At 41.8% G+C, this 20275-nt stretch overlaps 1 protein-coding gene across 2 annotated transcripts in view; it reads right to left on the bottom strand.

Annotated features, from left to right (window-relative positions):
- Positions 1-20275, bottom strand: part of PYROXD2 (pyridine nucleotide-disulphide oxidoreductase domain 2) — a 146581-nt gene that overhangs the window by 59026 nt on the left and 67280 nt on the right. For both annotated transcript variants that reach the window (XM_030202912.1, XM_030202911.1), the window contains 3 exons: positions 18216-18357; positions 12451-12585; positions 9512-9584 (listed from right to left, as the gene is read on the bottom strand). In XM_030202912.1, the coding sequence (XP_030058772.1) occupies positions 9512-9584; positions 12451-12585; positions 18216-18357 (350 nt within the window). The remainder of the gene's footprint in view (positions 1-9511; positions 9585-12450; positions 12586-18215; positions 18358-20275) is intronic.

Below are 20275 nucleotides of genomic sequence, written 5' to 3' on the forward strand. Positions count from 1 at the left end.
CACCAGAAGCTAAAGTTTTTGTTGGAAAGTTGGGTAGCATCCATGCTGGGGCTTCATCTGATGACATCACCCATCTATGAGAATACTTGTCCTGCTGTCCTTGGAGAACACCTGCTACAGGTGAGTAACCTTGCGTTATGGTGCCAAGAAGTACGATTGAGACACCCCACTTCTAATGAGTGAACATTGGCTCCCTAAATATTATTGTATATCCTCTAAGATCTTGTTTTTGGCACACCAGATATTTCATACTGGTCTGCTTTCCTTTATTTTTGGATCTTGTACCCCATATTTTCCATCAAAGGCTCTCCATTCATCACCGCCCTTCTCATCTGCAGATACATTCATATGCTGCTAGAAATTCCTGTTTCAGTGTTATTGCATTGACACTGTAGAATCTTCTTCTTTTGGAGCTTCATTCAAAACTATCTTTAAAAAGTTTAAGGCCATTCTTAAAACTCATTATTTAACTCAAGCTTCTCTTTCTATTAGTGAGTGTGAATCTCTATGGTGCTGCATTTTTTGAGTTATCCTAGTGTAGCAATTTAGTTTACTGTCCTGTATTTCTTTCTCACTTCCTCCCATCCTTACGACTTAGAGCACTCTGACCTCAGCTAGTCTTTCTTCTCCTAAATTTTAAAGTTATGATTTGAATTTTAGGCCTCCCACTGTGATTTCCCTTTTCTTAACCCCTATTTTTATCATTTTTATTGTAAACCACTTAGATATTTTTAATATTTATGGCATATTAAATAAAAGTGAAATGTGAAATGTAAACTGTTCAATAAATCCAGAAGTCGAGATTAGTTCTGCCACAGTAAGTCTATTACTGGTTATTTTAAACCAAAAAATTGTATGTGATAAAGAGTAGCATATGTTGCACAGTCAAAATAGAAGGTTATGGAAATTTCTATGGGGAGAGACCTACCGTTTAGTCCACAATACAAATTCAATCACTTGCCCAATTTTCATGTGCACACTGCATTTTTTTAATAAACAATAAACGTTGTCCATATTTATATCACTATGGGGCTCATTTTCAAAACAGAAAAATGTCCAAAAAGCCACACAAAGCAACAGATGAACAATTTTTTATGCCAAAATGTCCAAATTGCAATTTTTGAAACCCATTCTTAAGACAGTTTTCTGTGTTGTTTATATGCAATGTGTCCAAATCACAAGGGGGCGTGCTGGGGGCAGGATGTGAGTGTTCCCAAAAGTTTTTCTGCCATAATGGAACAAAACAAAAACATCTGGGGCTAAAAGTCAGATGGTTTGGTCTAGATCTGTTTCAATCACAACTAACAAAACAACAAATCAAGCGGAAGATATCCAGAAAGACCAGACTGAAGTCATAGATGTTAAAAGCCAAAATGATTTATTAGGACCCAACACGGTCCGTGTTTCGGCCAAAAAGGCCTTCCTCAGGGGTCTAAAACAAAAATATAACATATATAAAAAAAAACAAAAAATATATATAAATAAAAACATATAGAAATATAAATAAATAAAACATAAATATGTTTCTATATGTTTTTATTTATATATATGTTATATTTTTGTTTTAGACCCCTGAGGAAGGCCTTTTTGGCCGAAACACGGACCGTGTTGGGTCCTAATAAATCATTTTGGCTTTTAACATCTATGACTTCAGTCTGGTCTTTTTGGATATCTTCCGCTTGATTTGTTGTTTTCTTGTTGTTTTTTGTGGGAGATTTGGACTCTCCTTGTTGTTGTTTTTCAATCACAACTAAGTCACAAAAAGTGCCATAAATGACAAAATGACCACTCCCCTAGTGGTCACTGACCCCTTCCCACCCCCACAAATATGAAAGAAAGAGTATATACCAATCTCTACAACAGCTTCAGATGTTCTGGCCAGTCCTATTAGAGCAGCAAGCAGGACCCTGGAGTAACCTAGTGGTCAGTGCAGTGCACTGTAGAGAAGGGGACCCAGGACCGTATCTCTACACTGCTACACTTGTGGTGGAAAGTGTGAGCCCTTCAAAACCCACCAAAAATGTACTGTACCCACATATATGTGACACTTGCAGCCATAAAAGTTATTGTAGTGGTGTACAGTAGGTTTTTGGTGGGTTTTGGAGAGCTCACCATACAATATGTGAGGAGTGGAGGCGTGGCCTAGTGGTTAGAGCACCGGTCTTGCAATCCAGAGGTGGCTGGTTCAACTCCCACTGCTGCTCCTTGTGATCCCGGGCAAGTCACTTAACCCTCCATTGCCTCAGGTACAAACTTAGATTGTGAGCCCTCCTGGGACAGAGAAATATCCAGAGTACCTGAATGTAACTCACCTTGAGCTACTACTGAAAAAGGTGTGAGCAAAATCTAAATAAATAAAAATATAAGGGGTAATGATGAGATGTATACCTGGGACCTTTTATGTGAAGCTCACTGCAGTGCCCCCTGAGGTGCCGTACTGCTCTGCTGGGATGTCTATGTGGCTAGTCTACTCTAAGAATTCTGCACCCCCCCCCCCCCCCCCCCCCCAAATACATCTCAATGGCTTCTTTTTGTGCATTTTTTTTTAATGGTAAAAAAAAAAAAAGATAGACACACTGAGCACAAAAACATCTAGCAAATGGCCATATTCAAAACAAAAAGTTGGACGATTTTCTGGTTTGAAAATGTTTGTTGCTGGATTTTTGGACGTTGTCCGCAAAAAGTCCAAAATCGGACTTAAGACATCATATCGAAAATGCCATCTCTATATTTTTTATGAATCTTCTACAATATATAGGAACTGTGATAAATTAGTAGTCATCTGAAATAGTGCTGCCCAGAATCTTCATGCAGCCCAACACCAATACAATCAAGACTGCAACTTTTCAAAAAAATATGGATGTTTCGGTAGGAGCTGCATGCTTCTGGGGCCAAAAACAAACTCTCTCATATAACCATCATTAACACACAATACACTATGAGATTAGTTTTCTCTTGTTTTTATTTTTTTGCTTTAAATAAATATATACTGTTCCCCAGATTGTCAAAAAGAAGCAACTATTGACCAGTTCCAAACACAGCTTCTGCGACTGTAGAACTGTAACTTTGAAGTCACTAAATAAAGAAATAGTGGCAGGAAGAACTCAAGGCATCAGGAGAGGCCTAAAGCAGCATCAACATTGGTATAAAGAGCCCAAAGCAAGGGGAGGAAAATGACATTAACATTGGCTGGAAGACCCCAAGTCAACAATGACAAAACGTTTGTGAATTTGTGTTCAGTAGGTTGAGGATTATCTCCAAAGATTTTTCCACTGGAGTTCAATCAGCATTGATAATCAAGGTCTCTTGAGATCCATGGGAACATTAAATTTGTTAGACTAGGAGGAACTGTTATCTGATAGCACTTGGTAATTAGGGGCCAGGAGGTATGGCAATCACCTATGCCATGGAGAGAAGATGCTGAATAATCTCTCCCATAATGACAAAAAAAAAAAAACACATGTAGAAATAAGAAAGTGGAAGGGCCGGTGATCACGCCTGGCAGCAACAATTAAAATGTCACAGACAAGCCAAGGCACCATACCAAGTAGGACAGAGCATAGCAAACGGTGGCTTGAACAGAACAAGACACTAATGCTAAAAAAGGAAAATGTTTTTTCTTTTTAGGTGCCTTTTTTTTTCTTAGGGGGCAACACACCCCACTAAAATCAAGACTGTGGCAAGGCAATGATCACACCAGGCAGCAGCAGTTAATGTGGCACTTGCAACAATATAGCAGAGCAGTAGAACTGAAGCAGGCAGAATAAGCAGTGATACAGGCTACAGCATCATCAGACACAGAAAGGCAAAGAGAAAGAGAGGTTTCTCTCCTTTTCTTTACCACCATTTCAATTCTTACCCCTTCCTAGCATTGTGGGTTGATCAGACTAAATTGTAAACTGTATTGAGCAGGGAATATCTCCCTTATTGGTGTCTGCTTAGTGCTGAATATGATTGGTAGCACTTTAAAAATGATAAGCAGTAGTAGATGACAGGCAGAGGCATGCAATTTGTACTCTTTGGTTCCTTTTCCCTTAAGTTTTAGTATGCAGATTCTCTGGACTTACAAGTCAAAGGGAGTTTTAAAAGTCTGTTTTCTGTGACAATGATAGAAAAGTCCTGCTTAGGTCTCTTTGCCCTCTCCCGTTTGTTTTTATTTTTCGCACCTTCACTATTCTGTCTCTACCTCATAAGGAACACCCACATAGCTTAAGAGATTTCTAAAAGAAGAGTCACTTTTCTGCAGCACTGAAAGAAAATGAGTGGTGCTTCTCTCTCTCCCTCTCTCAGAGCTCTATCTGTGCACTTACGATATTTTATCTATATTTTTATAAGTTTTTTTACTTCAATAAAGCCATTTTTGAAAGTAGTATCTCTCTTTCTCTCTCTGATCCTCCCTGTCTGAATGCAGGACAGAAAATGGTGCTATACTCTGCTTTCTTGCATTTTTCCTAATCAGTTACTGATGATATCATCAGCCATGGGATTTGGGAGAACAGAAACAAAGATAAGTTTTTTTTACCTGCTTATCAAAAAGTTTCAGCATGATTGTTAATTGCTTCATGCTACTGCTTTTCCCTCTGCTAAAGTGGCCCTGGTTTGTAGGCATGGTTTGCAGTTGAAAATGAATGGAATGAGTTCATTTTGACTCATTGGTCATATGTTTTATTTAAAGTGTTGGTGAGATGTCATATGTGTGTGCCCAATGCAAACATCTCCTAGCTCTGAGAGAACGTGTCCGTTCTCTTGAGGCTAGAGTAGCAGACTTGGAGGAGCTGAGGGAGACAGAGATGTACATAGAGAAGACCTACAGGGATGTTGTAGAGAAGTCCCACTTCCAGTCTGGTAGCCCCTGTGCTACCATGGAGGAGGGAGGTCTCCTAGAAGGACAGCATCACCCTGGTGAAGTAGGAAGTACTCCTGTAGCCAGGACCTGCCCACCAGGGGATGTACTATCCTCTCGCACCGAGGATATGTCTCCAAGTGCTGCCCGGGAGGGAAGGGTTAGGACAACTGTTGTAGTTGGTGATTTGATCATTAGGCATATAGATAGCTGGGTGACTGGTGGACGTGAGGATCGCCTGGTGACTTGCCTGCCTGGTGTGAAGGTGGTGGACCTCACACGTCACCTAGATAGGATTTTAGATAGTGATGGGGAGGAGTCGGCTGTCTTGGTACATGTGGGTACCAATGACATAGAAAAATGTGGGAGAGAGGTTCTAGAAGCCAAATTTAGACTCTTAGGTAGAAAGCTCAAATCCAGATCCTCTAGGGTAGCATTTTCTGAAATGCTACCCGTTCCACGCGCAGGGCCCAAGAGACAGGCAGAGCTCCGGAGTCTCAATGCGTGGATGAGACGATGGTGCAGGGATGAGGGTTTTAGATTTGTTAGGAACTGGGCAACATTCTGGAGAAGGGGGAGCCTATTCCAAAAGGATGGGCTCCACCTTAACCAGGGTGGGACCAGGCTCCTGGCATCAGCATTTAAAAAGGAGATAGAGCAGCTTTTAAACTAGAAATGGGGGGAAGGCAGAGAGTCGCTCAAAAGCGTATGGTTTAGGATAAGGTATCTTTCAAAGATATCACCAAAACAGGAAAGATAGGGTATCCTGATAGTGAGGTTGCAAAAGAGACCGTAGTAGATCAGGAGTCCTTAAATAAAAATCAGACAAAAGAGTGCAAATTAATACTGTCAAGTACTAAGCATGATGTAAATAGGAACAAACATAGTTTTAAATGTCTATATGTGAATGCCAGGAGCCTAAGAAATAAGATGTGAGTTAGAATATATTGCACTAAATTAAAAATTAGATATAATAGACATCTCTGAGACCTGGTGGAAGGAGGATAACCAGTGTACCACTGTCATACCGGGGTACAAATTATATCATAGTGATAGGGTGGATCGAATTGGTGGAGGGGTAGCATTGTATATTAATGAGATCCTTGAATCAATTAGATTGAAAATTCTGCAGGAAACAAAACACTTCTTGGAATCACTGTGGATTGAAATTCCACGTGTAAAGGGGAAAAGGATAGTGATAGGAGTGTACTACCGTCCGCCTGGCCGGGATGAACAGACGGATGTAGAAATGTTAAAGGAAATTAGGGGCGCAAACAAATTGGGCAACACAATAAGAATGGGTGATTTCAATTACCCCGATATTGACTGGGTCAATGTAACATCGGGGCACGCTAGGGAGGTAAAATTCCTTGATGAAATAAAGGACAGCTTTATGGAGCAGCTGGTACAGGAGTTGACGGGAGAAGGAAAAATTCTAGGCCTAGTCCTTAGTGGAGCGCATGATCTGGTAAGGGAGGTAAGTATACATAGGAAATCAAATACGTTAGTGTTTAACTTTAAAAAAGGAGACTATGATAAAATGAGAAGAACGGTGAAAAAAAAAAAAAAAAAAAAACTTAGAGGAGCGGCTGCGAGGGTCAAAAATTTACATCGGGCATGGATGCTGTTCAAAAACACAATCCCGGAAGCCCGAGATTGGGTGGCAAAGCCGGTGATGGGAGGCAGGGCTGGTGGTTGGGAGGCAGGGATAGTGCAGGGCAGACATACGGTCTGTGCCAGAGCCGGTGGTGGGAGGCGGGGCTGGTGGGTGGGAGGCGGGGATAATGCTGGGCAGACTTATACGGTCTGTGCCAGAGCCAGTGGTGGGAGGCGGGGCTGGTGGTTGGGAGGCAGAGATAGTGCTGGGCAGACTTATACGGTCTGTGCCCTGAAGAGGACAGGTACAAATCAAGGTAGGGTATACACAAAAAGTAGCACATATGAGTTTATCTTGTTGGGCAGACTGGTTGGACCTTGCAGGTCTTTTTCTGCCGTCATCTACTATGTTACTATGTATTAAAAAAGGAGGACGGAAGACCAAACGACAGCCGGCATGGTTAAAAAGTGAGGTGAAGGAAGCTATTAGAGCTAAAAGAAAATCCTTCAGAAAATGGAAGAAGGAACCGACTGAAAATAATAAGAAACAGCATAAGGAATGTCAACTGCAAAGCGCTGATAAGGAAGGCTAAGAGGGACTTCGAAAAAAAGATTGCGTTGGAGGCAAAAATACATAGTAAAATTTTTTTTAGGTATATTAAAAGCAGGAAGCCGGCAAAAGAATCGGTTGGACCGCTTAGATGACCGAGGAGTAAAAGGGACGATCAGGGAAGACAAAGCCGTAGCGGAGAGATTAAATGAATTCTGTGCTTCGGTCTGCACCAAGGAAGATTTGGGTGGGATACCGGTGCCGGAAATGGTATTCGAAGCTGACAAGTCGGAGAAACTTAATGAATTCTCTGTAAACCTGGAGGATGTAATGGGGCAGTTCTACAAACTGAAGAGTAGCTAATCTCCTGGACTGGATGGTATTCATCCCAGAGTACTGATAGAACTGAAAAAATGAGCTTGTGGAGCTATTGTTAGTAATATGTAATTTATCCTTAAAATCGAGCGTGGTACCGGAAGATTGGAGGGTGGCCAATATAACGCCAATTTTTAAAAAAGGTTCCAGAGGTGATCCAGGAAATTATAGATCGGTGAGTCTGACCTCGGTGCCAGGCAAAATGGTAGAGACTATTATTAAAAATAAAATTGCAGAGCATATTCAAAAGCATGGATTAATGAGACAAAGTCAACATGGATTTAGTGAAGGGAAATCTTGCCTCACCAATCTACTATGTGTTTTGAAGGGTGAACAAACATGTGGATAAAGGTGAGCCGGCTGATATTGTGTATCTGGATTTTCAGAAGGCATTTGACAAAGTACCTCATGAAAGACTCCAGAGGAAATTGGAGAGTCATGGGATAGGAGGCAGTGTTCGTTTGTGGATTAAAAACTGGTTAAAAGATAGAAAACAGAAAATAGGGGTAAATGGTCAGTATTCTCAATGGAGAAGGGTAGTTAGTGTGGTTCCCCAGGGGTCTGTGCTGGGACCGCTGATTTTTAACATATTTATAAATGACCTAGAGATGGGAGTAACTAGTGAGGTAATTAAATTTGCTGATGACACAAAGTTATTCAAAGTCGTTAAATCGCGAGAGGATTGTGAAAAATTACAAGAGGACCTTACGAGACTGGGCGTCAAAATGGCAGATGACGTTTAATGTGAGCAAGTGCAAAGTGATGCATGTGGGAAAGAGGAACCCGAATTATAGCTACATCATGCAAGGTTCCACGTTAAGAGTCACAGACCAAGAAAAGGATCTATGTGTCATCGTTGATGATACGTTGAAACCTTCTGCTCAGTGTGCTGCTGCAGCTAAGAAAGCAAATAGAATGTTAGGTATCATTAGGAAAGGAATGGAAAACAAAAATGAGGATGTTATAATGCCTTTGTATCGCTCCATGGTGCGACCACACCTCGAATATTGTGTTCAATTCTGGTCGCCGCATCTTTAAAAAGATAGTGGAATTAGAAAAGGTGCAGAGAAAGGCAACAAAAATGATAAAGGGGGTGGGACGACTTCCCTATGAGGAAAGGCTAAAGCAGCTAGGGCTCTTCAGCTTGGAGAAAAGGCGGCTGAGGGGAGATATAATAGAGGTCTATAAAATAATGAGTGGAGTGGAACGGGTAGATATGAAGCGTCTGTTTACGCTTTCCAAAAATACTAGGACTAGGGGGCATGCAATGAAGCTACAATGTAGTAAATTTAAAACAAATTAGAGAAAATGTTTCTTCACTCAATGTGTAATAAAATTACACATTCGTTGCCAGGGAATGTGGTAAAGGTGGTTAGCTTAGCGGAGTTTAAAAAAGGTTTGGACTATATTATTCAAAGGGATTTTTTTTAAGATCTCTATCTGCAAACTCTCCATAATGTCATCTTGGGATCCCAGATGAGGACTTATGAGAATTAAGAATAATTAATATTTTCTTTTTACATGTTCTTTATTTAATTTCTTGTATTAATTTCTCTTTTCTGTGCAAGTATTATTGCTTGTAAAGTTATTGAAAGAAATGAATAAATAAATAATAATAAAAAAAAAAAGGTTTGGACGGCTTCCTAAAGGAAAGTCCAAAGACCATTATTAAATGGACTTGGTGAAAATCCATTATTTCTGGGATAAGCAGTATAAAATGTTTTGTACTTTTTTGGGATCTTGCCAGGTATTTGTGACCTGGATTGGCCACTGTTGGAAACAGGATGCTGGGCTTGATGGACCTTTGGTCTTTCCCAGTATGGCAATACTTATGTACTTATGACATATTACCATTCATCTGAAAATGAACGCACCCCAATGTGATAGTAGGAGTGCACTTAGGTTTAGTCCTATAATATATTCATTTTGTAAACTGGACCATCTATAAAGCAGGTGTAGTAAGGTTGTAGGGCAAGGTCTTGTACATTTGTTTCCTATTGCTCTCAGGGAACATAGTTATGATATAATCCCTTACTTTCTGCTTTCAATTCCTAATATTGTCCCAACTTCAAAGCCCTGTTTGTATTTACCACTCAGCTCTTTATTAAGGTCTCACAGAACCTCATGAAATATCTTGTGATACCTACCATTAATCTTGGTTACAGGAGATTTAATGTTAAACTGTGAGATCCTTTTGATAAAGTCTTCTGGCAGCTGTTCCTAAAAGATGAAAAAGATCTTATTTTGTGTAGTAGGACAGCAAGATTTCCCTCAGTAAGGGCTTCTTTTACAAAGCCATGCTAGTGATTCCCGTGCGGCAAATAAGAGCAAGTCCATAGGAATTAAATGGGCTTCCTCTCAATTATCGCACAGGAATCGCTAGCGCGGCTTTGTAAAAGAGACCCTAAATGAGATCATTTTTCAAAGATGATCCATGACAGCTCTTGAAGAAAATGAAAAAAATGTATATGTATGGATTACAATGGAAACATAGTTATTATATCTATTTATTTATTTATTTATTTGCTGGGATTTAATAACTGCCTTTATAAATAGTCACCCAAGGCAGTGTATAGCAGGTCCAATTTAATATAAAACTTCAATTTTGTTAATAACAACAGTAAAATGTCCAAATATAAACATAAATACAATAAATGAGATAAGCTTGACAATATAATGTCAGTACAATACAAACAATATTTTAATAAACAGATATAATACAATGTCAGCATAATACCAATGAAACACCTAATTATCTATCTATCTGTCTATCTATATATCTATAGCCAGTGCGTTTTTTTTCTAGCAAAAAAGGTGCCGGTACTCAAATGCTAGGCCACCCTTCAGGGGTGGGATGATCACTGAGAGACCCACTCCACAACAGCCAGGCCCCCTGCAACCAGTCACAGAATCCATGAGAAGACAGAATTGATGTGTAGAGCCTGAGCTCTTTCATTAAAACTTGGGGTCCATGGGTCAATTTTAGCAGACAATGGAAAAGGTGCCGGTACTAGGTACCCCCTCAAAAAAGCCCTGTCTATAGCTATATCTATATCTATCTATTTCTCTCTCTATATATATAGATACAGATAGATTCATTGTTATAATTTATGCCTTTAAATACCATGCTTGCTTAAACCCAGTTTTAGGTTGTTTGGGTTATAATGATCATCAATATATACTTTTCCATCTCTGTGGTAGTTGTTAGCTTGGCAATCTGTATGCTTTAATGCTGTCATTTTGATGTTGTTCCCTGCAGCGTTCATTCAGTTTAATGAAAAATGTTTTTAAGAACCCCAATTTTAGGATGGTATCTAAGTTTAAGTCTGGGAAAAAAGTCATGATTTTTTTTTTTTTGCTAGTTAATTCCAGAATTCAGTTATTTCAGAGATTCTAAACATGTCTCTCTCAGAGCACAGAGGAATAGGAGAAACAATTACACAACAAACGCAGAGCAATCTGGAACAACATAATCCAAAACAAAGTCAAGAATTTGGAAGAGGTAGGGAGTACAGGGACAATTCAGTAAAGGGTGTCGAGCAAGGTGCCACAAAATTAGTGCCAAAAATCATGGTGCCAAGCAGGATTCTAGAAGGGCACTTACATGGGTAAGTGCATTTATAGAATAAGGGAATAAGGTATTACTTACACGCAAACATGTAGAAGCGATCACTTATACCATACCAAAAGCTGGCATAAGTGTTCATAGCTATATGGCAAACAACCACAAAAGTGGAGAAACTGGATCCGCTACGAGGGGAATACAGGGACAAAGGAGTAGCATGATCAACAGGACACTTCCAAGTATGACCCAGGAGACGAGAGATGGAGGGAATATCCTTTAATAGTGAATAAAATACAGTGGATAAGACTTGACACGGCACTGTGTTTCGGCGAACAACGCCTACCTCAGGAGTCTGTATCTGGAGATCACTTGTAGATGTAGTAAAGGTAAGCAAACCAAATAAAGCCTTTAGAAAGGCTTATGGATGGTAAGCATACACGTTGTGTGGCTAAAGGTACAAGCAAAGCTTGAAGTAGAATGAAGTCTGATGTCGAACCAATATGAAAATCGCTGTGTCATCGGACTTCATGTATGCTTACCATCCATCAGCCTTTCTAAAGGCTTTATTTGGTTTTCTCACCTTTACTACATCTACAAGTGATCTCCAGATACAGACTCCTGAGGCAGGTGTTGTTCGCCAAAACACGGTACTGTGTCGAGTCTTATCTACTGTATTTTATTCACTATTAAAGGATATTCCCTCTATCTCTAGTCTCCTGGGTCATACTTGGAAGTGCCCTGTTGATCACTCTACTCCTTTGACCCCATAGCTATGTGGCACCGTGTTTGCGTGTAACTTACAGTATTCTGTTACACGTTTATCCAGCAGAGCTGCTCATTACCTGTCCATGCTCTACCCATGTGAATGCCCCCCTTTCACATACACGCTAAAGTGAATATGCACATATTTTATGACATCATGGCTAGGATATACTTAGGTTACCTAACTGCTAGTATTTTGTAACATACATGGATAGTTGACACTTACCTATAGGTGCGAATTTATAGAACTGCCTTTCATATATGTAATGGAGTGCATATTGACCAACCTTTCTGCATGCTACGTGCAAATACCTCCATGATAAGGGGAAAGGAGAAAGGGATGGAATTTGATATACTGTCTTTCTGTGGTTACAATCAAAGCAGTTTACATATTATATCAGGTACCTATTTTGTATCTAGGACAATGGAGGATTAAGTGACTTGCCCAGAGTCACAAGGAGCTACAGTGGAACTTCAAGCCTGTTCCACAGGTTCTCAGACCACTGCACTAACCATTAGGCTACTCTTCCACTACAGTTAACAAGGAAAAAGATAATCAGTTAATCTACCTATGTGAACATCCCTTTCTTTCTCTGGAAGCAGGATACTCAGTTAGATGGACTATAGGTTTGACTCAATATGGCTATTCTTATGTTCTTAACTTGTGCAGTAACTCTTCCCAAATCCTGTGGTCCCCCCTCCCCCAACAGCTTGTCTTCTAGATATTGCCAGCTTGGCCGTGAATCTTTGATTTCTTACCTTTGGAGTGAGTTTCATAAATGTTGTATGAGGTGAGGCATTGGAGAGAACCAGCTTGCTTTTCACTTCTGTGCCATCTTGCAGTACAACTCCCTGTACCTTCATATTGTTGTCCAGAAGAACATGATTCACAGGCTAAAATGGGACAAACGAGCAAAAAGTAGACAATTTTCCATCTGTGCAACTGAAAGAATTTACACATGTTGTAAATAATGGTCAAACATCTTAAGTATTAGAGAAAGAGTAAAGAATACATGTAATATATTATTGTTTGATACTTTCTCCACTAAAAACTTCTTCCCTAACTTCTTGAAAACTAAGGAGCATAGTTATCAACATTGGCTGCCATTAAGACATGTAATTTTACCACTAACTCATGCTATGTTAGCACAGGTCCCATTTTATGTGACGAGACCTAATTACTAATACTGTAACTGGGGTGTGAGGGAGTCTATCAGAAACTGCCACTTCCACTTAAGGACACACCCTCACAGTGTCAGAGCCACCTTAAACGCCATAGTCCTGAATGGGAGGGGTGGAGCCAGGAGGGCATGGTCCAGGAAGTAGAAAAGCCCGGGGGGGCCCAGCTAGGTTAAAGGGGCCCAGAAAGAAGCACGTGTGAATTGCAACTGCTACAGTCAGGTACCCCAAGTTCAGCTTGGAACCCTGCACCATTGGATGTTTCACCCAAGTAACTGCTAAGACACTATATTGATAACTCTGGGGAATAAGTACATAAGTAAACATAGTAGATGACGGCAGAAAAAGACCTGCACGGTCCATCCAGTCTGCCCAAGAAGATAAATTCATATGTGCTACTTTTTTATTTGTACTGTCCTCTTCAGTGCACAGACCGTATAAGTCTGGCCAGCCCTATCCCCGCCTCCCAACCACCAACCCCGCCTCCCAACCACCAGCTCTGGCACAGACCGTATAAGTCTGCCCAGCACTATCCCTGCCTCCCACCACCGGCTCTGGCACAGACCGTATAAGTCTGCCCAGCACTATCCCCGCCATCTGCCCAGCACTATCCCCAGTACATAAGCACTGCCACGCTGGGAAAAGATCAAAGGTCCATCAAGCCCAGCACTCTGTCTCCGACAGCGGCCAATCCAGGCCCCAAGAACCTGGCAAAAACCCAGAATTTAATAACAATCAATGGACTTTTCCTTCAGGAATCTGTCCAGACCCCCTTTAAACTCAGCAAGGCCAGCTGCTGTCACTACCTTCTCTGGCAATGAGTTCCAGAGTCTAACCACAAGCTGAGTAAAGAAAAACTTTCTCCAATTTGTTTTAAACCTACCACATTCTAATTTCATCTTGTGTCCCCTAGTTCTATTATTGTTAGAAAGCGTAAACAAACGCTTCACATCTGTCCGCTCTACCCCACTCAATATTTTGTAGACCTCTATCATATCACCCCTCAGCCGCCTTTTCTCCAGGCTAAAGAGTCCTAGCCGTCTTAACCTCTCCTCATAAGGTAGTCGTCCCATCCCTTTTATCATTTTCGTCGCCCTTCTCTGCACCTTCTCCAATTCCTTTATATCTTTTTTGAGATGAGGCGACCAGAACTGAACACAATACTCCAGGTGCGGTCGCACCATGGAGCGATATAACGGCATTATAACATCCTCATGCTTGTTTTCCATCCCTTTTCTAATAATACTCAACATTCTGTTCGCCTTCTTAGCCGCCGCAGCACATTGAGCGGAAGATTTCAACGTTCTATCCACGATGACTCCCAGATCCCTTTCTCGGTCCGTAACTCCTAAAGCGGAACCTTGCATGACATAGCCGTAATTCGGGTTCCTCCTTCCCACGTGCATCACTTTGCACTTGTCAACGTTGAACTTCATCTGCCATTTGGACACTCAGTCCCCCAGTCTCACGAGGTCCTCTTGTAATCTTTCACACTCCTCCCGCGACGAGACGACCCTGGATAACTTTGTGTCATCTGCGAATTTAATTACCTCATTAGTTACTCCCATCTCAAGGTCATTTATAAATATGTTAAAAAGCAGCGGTCCCAGCACAGACCCCTGAGGGACCCCACTAACTACCCTTCTCCATCGAGAATACTGACCAATCAACCCTACTCTCTGCTTCCTGTCTTTTAACCAGCTCTTAATCCATAATAATACACTGCCTCCGATCCCATGACTCGCCAGTTTCCTTTGGAGTCTTTCATGAGGCACTTTGTCAAACGCCTTCTGAAAATCTAGATATACAATATTCACCGGCTCCCCTTTGTCCACATGCTTGTTCACCCCCTCGAAAAAATGCAGTAGATTTGTGAGGCAAGACTTCCCTTCACTAAATCCGTGCTGACTTTGTCTCAGCAGCCCATGCTTTTGTACGTGCTCCATAATTTTATTCTTAATAATAGCCTCCACCATTTTTCCCGGCACCGACGTCAGACTCATCGGTCTATAATTTCCCGGATCTCCTCTGGAACCCTTTTTAAAAATCGGCGTTACATTGGCCACCCTCCAATCTTCCGGTACCACACCTGATTTTAGGGATAAATTGTATATTACTAACAGCAGCTCCACAAGTTCATTTTTCAGCTCTATTAATACTCTGGGATGAATACCATCCGGACCCGGCGATTTACTACTTTTTAGTTTGCAGAACTGCCCCATTACATCCTCCAAGTTTACAGAGAAATCATTTAGTCTTTCCGACTCATACGCTTCAAATACCTTTTCCGGCACCGGTATCCCTGCCAAATCCTCCTCGGTGAAGACCGAAGCAAAGAATTCATTTAATTTCTCCGCTATAGCTTTGTCTTCCCTGATCGCCTCTTTAACACCACCGTCGTCCAGCGGCCCTACCGATTCTTTAGCCGGCTTTCTGCTTTTAATATACCTAAAAAAAACGTTTGCTATGTGTTTTCGCTTCTATCGCTAACTTTTTTTCAAAGTCCTCTTTAGCCCTCCTTATCGCATTTGGCTTGACATTCCTTATGCTTTATCTTATTGTCTTCTGTCGGTTCCCTTCTCCATTTTCTGAAGGATTGTTTTTTGGCTCTAATAGCTTCCTTTACCTTACCGTAGGGACAAGTAAAGTGTGCTGCTGGACTGACAGAGAGTAAGGTATGCTGTGGCCCTGCAGGAGCAGGCCACCCAAGAACATTACTATGGTTGAAGACTAGTTTTGTATTTAACTTTTCCTCTGCCTGTGAACGGAGCAGGACCCCTACCCGATACTTATAATAAACTGTTTTCTTTTGTCTGCACCCGCTGTGTGGTTCCAGTTTGTCCTAGATGCAGGCCTGCCCTTGCTCATGTTACCACATGGGGTTAACAGTAAAATAAAAATGTAACAATAGCCCATTTTAATGTTTAACTGTTAATCCAGCAGGGCTGCCGAGAGACTGGGCCGGGCCCGGGGCAAGGCCACCCCTGGGGCCCCTGCCGCCACCCCCTCCACCCACCGTCCATCACCTGGCCAGGCCCCATGAATTAAAATCACAGTGCCTCACCTCGCTCCGTGTGAAAGCGCAGCAGCGGCAGTCTGCAGATCGCCTCCCTTCGGGCCTTCCCTCCCTGTGTCCCGCCCTCGCAGAAGTTAAGTTAGACAAGGGTGGGACACAGGGAGGGAAGGCTCAAAGGGAAGCGATCTGCAGACTGCCACTGCTGTGCTTTCACACGGAGTGAGGTGGTGAGGCGCTCCGATTTGAATGGAGGGGGCCCGGTGACGGACGGTCGACGGAGCTGAGGGCAGGCGGGTGGGACTGCGGCGTTGGGCCCCCCTTGGAGTCCCGGCCCTGGGGAATTTTGTCCCCCCTGCCCCCCCTCTCAGCGGCCCTGTAACCCAGTTATTAGTAACTAGGTCTCACTGCATAAAATGGGACCTGTGCTAAAATATCGTGAGTTAGTGTTAGAATTGCATGTCTTTATTGTAACCCATGTTGATAATTACACCTCTGAATGGACAAGCTGAACTTTTTATGCAAAGATGATATAAAACAGTTATTAAAGCATTGGAAACGTTAAATTTTCTTTATGTCTATCACTTTCAACTGTTGAGACTGGTGCACTTAGAAGTGAGAATATCTGGTTTTCGTGGAAGACAAATTTGAGCCTGATAATTTTATGATGATCTTTCTGCTTCTAATCATAGTATAGTCTGGGTATTTAGATGATCTGTTTATATCTTTTCAACTGACACAGTGATTTAGGTCAAGTACCCAAGTAACAATGGGTACTGCATACATTAAACACATAAGGCCTCTAACAGGGGCAGATTCTGGCAAAGGATTGAGGTTGAATATATGAGAAGTTGTTCTCCATCCACCTAAGTGTCTCAGTCTTCCTCCCCACCTTCCTTTCAGTCTTAGTCTCCCTTTCTCTTAGCTTAAAGCAGGACCTCTTGCTCCTTGCTTGGAAACTGCACCTCATCTACAGCCACAGTGACTGCCAGTACTCCTGCTGAGCTCCTCCTGGCTTGTGACCAGTTCTGATCTATTTATTTATTAGGATTTGGCTCCTGTCTTTTTCAGTTGTAGCTCAAGGCAAGTTACAGTCAGGTACAGCAGGTAGCTTACACCAACTGCAAAGTTTCTTGGCTTGGCCAAGCAATGGCATGCTTTGCTGGGGTCCTCTGGCAATTCCGGTGCTGCTGGCCTATGAACTTTCATGCCCTTAAGAAGCAGACTAACAGGACGCAACACACTGTCTACACTGCCATGCCTCTTTTTCAACCTCTATTGCTATTGCCTGGCTGAGCACTCAATAGGGAATGCCCAATCCTCTATTTCATAGACTACTTCTAACTTCAGGAAGCAGGTGAAAACCTGGCTCTTCTTCCAAGCCTTTAATACATATATATGGTGACTGACTATACACTCATTCTGCATGTGGAGTACATTGCTATGCACACTGTAATGTAGACCAATTCCTTATATCATATTTAAGAACTTGCATTGAGTTTAGCCACCCATCCATTTATCCCAACTGACTCTGTCCATCTTGTCTCCACCTATGCATCAGCACTTGGTCCCCCCAACAGGTCCAGTGTCTTTCCCCTTCCCACAGGTCAGCCACTATTCTCTCACCTCTCTCACTCCCCCACAGTCTCGTAAAGTTTATGTTGGTCACCAGATACAGTAGCAATAGCTTGATAGGCTGCCTTTGACCAGTCCCTTTGACCTCTGCCTCATCCCACACACAAGAAATCGCATCAGGGAGGCAGGATGCAGTAGAGGAAAGACCCAGGGGCTGGTCAAGAGGGAGCTTAACATGTAGACTAGATGAGGTCAGAGGCTGGTTATTTTGGCACCCTTAATCACTGGCATTCTGGGCCACAACCTCACCTGGTCCAATGGTTAAGCTGGCCCTGTCTCTAATCATCAGACATCTTGTATGCTAATATGTGATTATTGTAATAGGTTTTCCTGTACTAGTGCTACTATATGCATTTTTAGGGAGAAACAAACATAGTGAGCAATACAAGTTTAGTCAGCAGTGATGCCTCTCTCATAGAAAGGGCCTTTCCAACACACATATTCTAATTACAAATTATCTATGAATTTAACATCTATATGTTCTCTGTTTCAAAAAAGTGACATGGGGAAAAGTTCTTCCATGGCCTACAGTAAAGCAATGTAATTGCCATTTCACTAAGTGGCAATACTAATGAGATTAGAGGGTGGTGTGTGACAGATTGTCTGAATGTCCCTGGTACTTTACAGCAAAAACAAAATACATGGGTGGACAATCAGGTAGGTAGTTCATTGGGCTGGAGAAGACGTGATGTCTTACTTTCTCTGTGAAGATTTCAGCTCCATATGATGCGGCAGCACTTGCGATAGCATGAGATACTCCACCCATCCCCCCTTCCACATAACCCCAGGCTCCCTTCTTCCCTTCCAGTTCCCCCATGACATGGTGCAGCAGCACATATCTGAAAGAAGGAGAGAGATAAAATGCGTCTCTTAAACCATAAGGCAAGGACTGCCTAAATCACCAGTGGGTCCCAAACTTGTCCTAGGAGACCCTTAGCCAGCTGGGTTTTAGGTTATACACAAGGAGACCAATACTAAGACCACAGAAGGTAGCCTGGCTAACTCACGTGGTTGGTGGTGATGCTGGATTTTCAATGCTGGGCCATTTCTGGTGACCGGCATTGAATATCCAAATTATTTTTGGCTGCTAAAAACACAACATATTGTGTTGGCTGGCCAAGTTTATAGCAACCAAAGGTAGACCTGCTATTGACATGACCAGATTTGGCCACCAAACGTAGCTGGCAATGCACTGAAAATCAGTGGATAACCAGTTAAGCACTAACTGGGGATATTCAGCAGGAGACAGCTGGGTATCTCCCGCTGAATACTGGCAGATAAGTCAGCTAAGTACTATTTAACCGGCCAGGTGCCGTTCCTGACTGGTTAAATGGTTTTGAATATCGGCCAGTATGAATATGCATGAGAAAAAATCTGTATGCAATGGAGGCAGTATATGCAAATCTATCTCATAAATATTCATTATGAATATCCTGAAAAAGTAACTGGCTGGGACTCTCCCAGGACAGGTTTGGGTACTAAGGCTCTAAATAGTACAAAAGACAATGGCCAAGGACTGATAATGGACTGCTTTTATAGAATGAACGAGCTTGTATTTACCTTTTTTCTTTAACAAGTACATAGAGCTTTATTATTTTGCTCTTTTACTGTGAATATGTGTGTCTTTATGCCAATAGAAGGAAACCAAAAATTATCACATCCTTTATGAAAGCAAATAGTTTCTGTGAAATCTAATCTTATGGATATAAGCTCATGCAAAACATCTGTATCAAAATAGAGGCCACTGGGCCAGTAATGCACGATCACATGATCAGTGGACTTATCCTAAATCTGTGAAAATAACCGTAGACCAGTCTGAATATCGACCAGTATATGGTTAGATTCCGGGTGGCCACTGTGACCTGGATTTTCAAAGTCGGTGCCCAGATATGACCCAGTATTGAATATCTGGGCTCAGTTCAGCCTGCGGCAGTCAACGGCTTAAAAGTCACTGACCACCAGAGGCTGAATATCACCCCCTTAGGGTTCTATGTTTGGCTGAAAATAGGGTGCAAATTTATTTAACACATTTATATCCGACATTTTCCCACTTAGATGCAGGCTCAATGTGGCTTACACAATACCAGAGAGGCAGGCTCCGGTTTGATAAAATACAAATACAAAATATAGTAATCAACTTGAAAGAAACATAAGTATAGAGCAACAAAGAAATAAAGAGGGGGTGGTGCTAGAAGTCCAATACAGTCCATAGTTTTTCTATGTCACAGGAAGTAGAAAGTTAATTTGGGTCAGGGGGATAGGCCTTCTTAAACAAGTTGGTTTTCAGTAATTTCCTGAAGTTGAGATGGTTATGAATAGATCTCAAGGTTTTGGGCAGAGCATTCCACAGTTGTGTACTTATGTAGGAAAAGCTGGATGCATACGTTGATTTGTATCTAAGATCATTGCAGTCTGGATAATGCAAATTTAAGTAAGTACGGGATAGGCTGGTACTGTTTCTGGGTGGTTGATTTATGAGGTTTAACATATATCCAGGAACATCACCGTAAATAATCCTGTAGACCAGAGTGCAAACCTTGAAGGCAATATGTTCCTTGGTGGGAAGCCAGTGCAATTTTTCATGAAGGGGTTTGGCACTTTCAAATTTTGATTTTCCAAATATCAGTCTTTCTGTATTTAGCTGCATAAATTTAGGATCTCAGCTTTTTTTTCGAATACTGGGCCCATGGGGGTGATTTCTATATATGGTGCCGAAAAAAGCACCAACTTAAACGTGGTGCAAATGTGCACACCTAA

This window comes from Microcaecilia unicolor, chromosome 5 (assembly GCF_901765095.1).
Source record: "Microcaecilia unicolor chromosome 5, aMicUni1.1, whole genome shotgun sequence".
Lineage (NCBI taxonomy): Eukaryota > Metazoa > Chordata > Amphibia > Gymnophiona > Siphonopidae > Microcaecilia > Microcaecilia unicolor.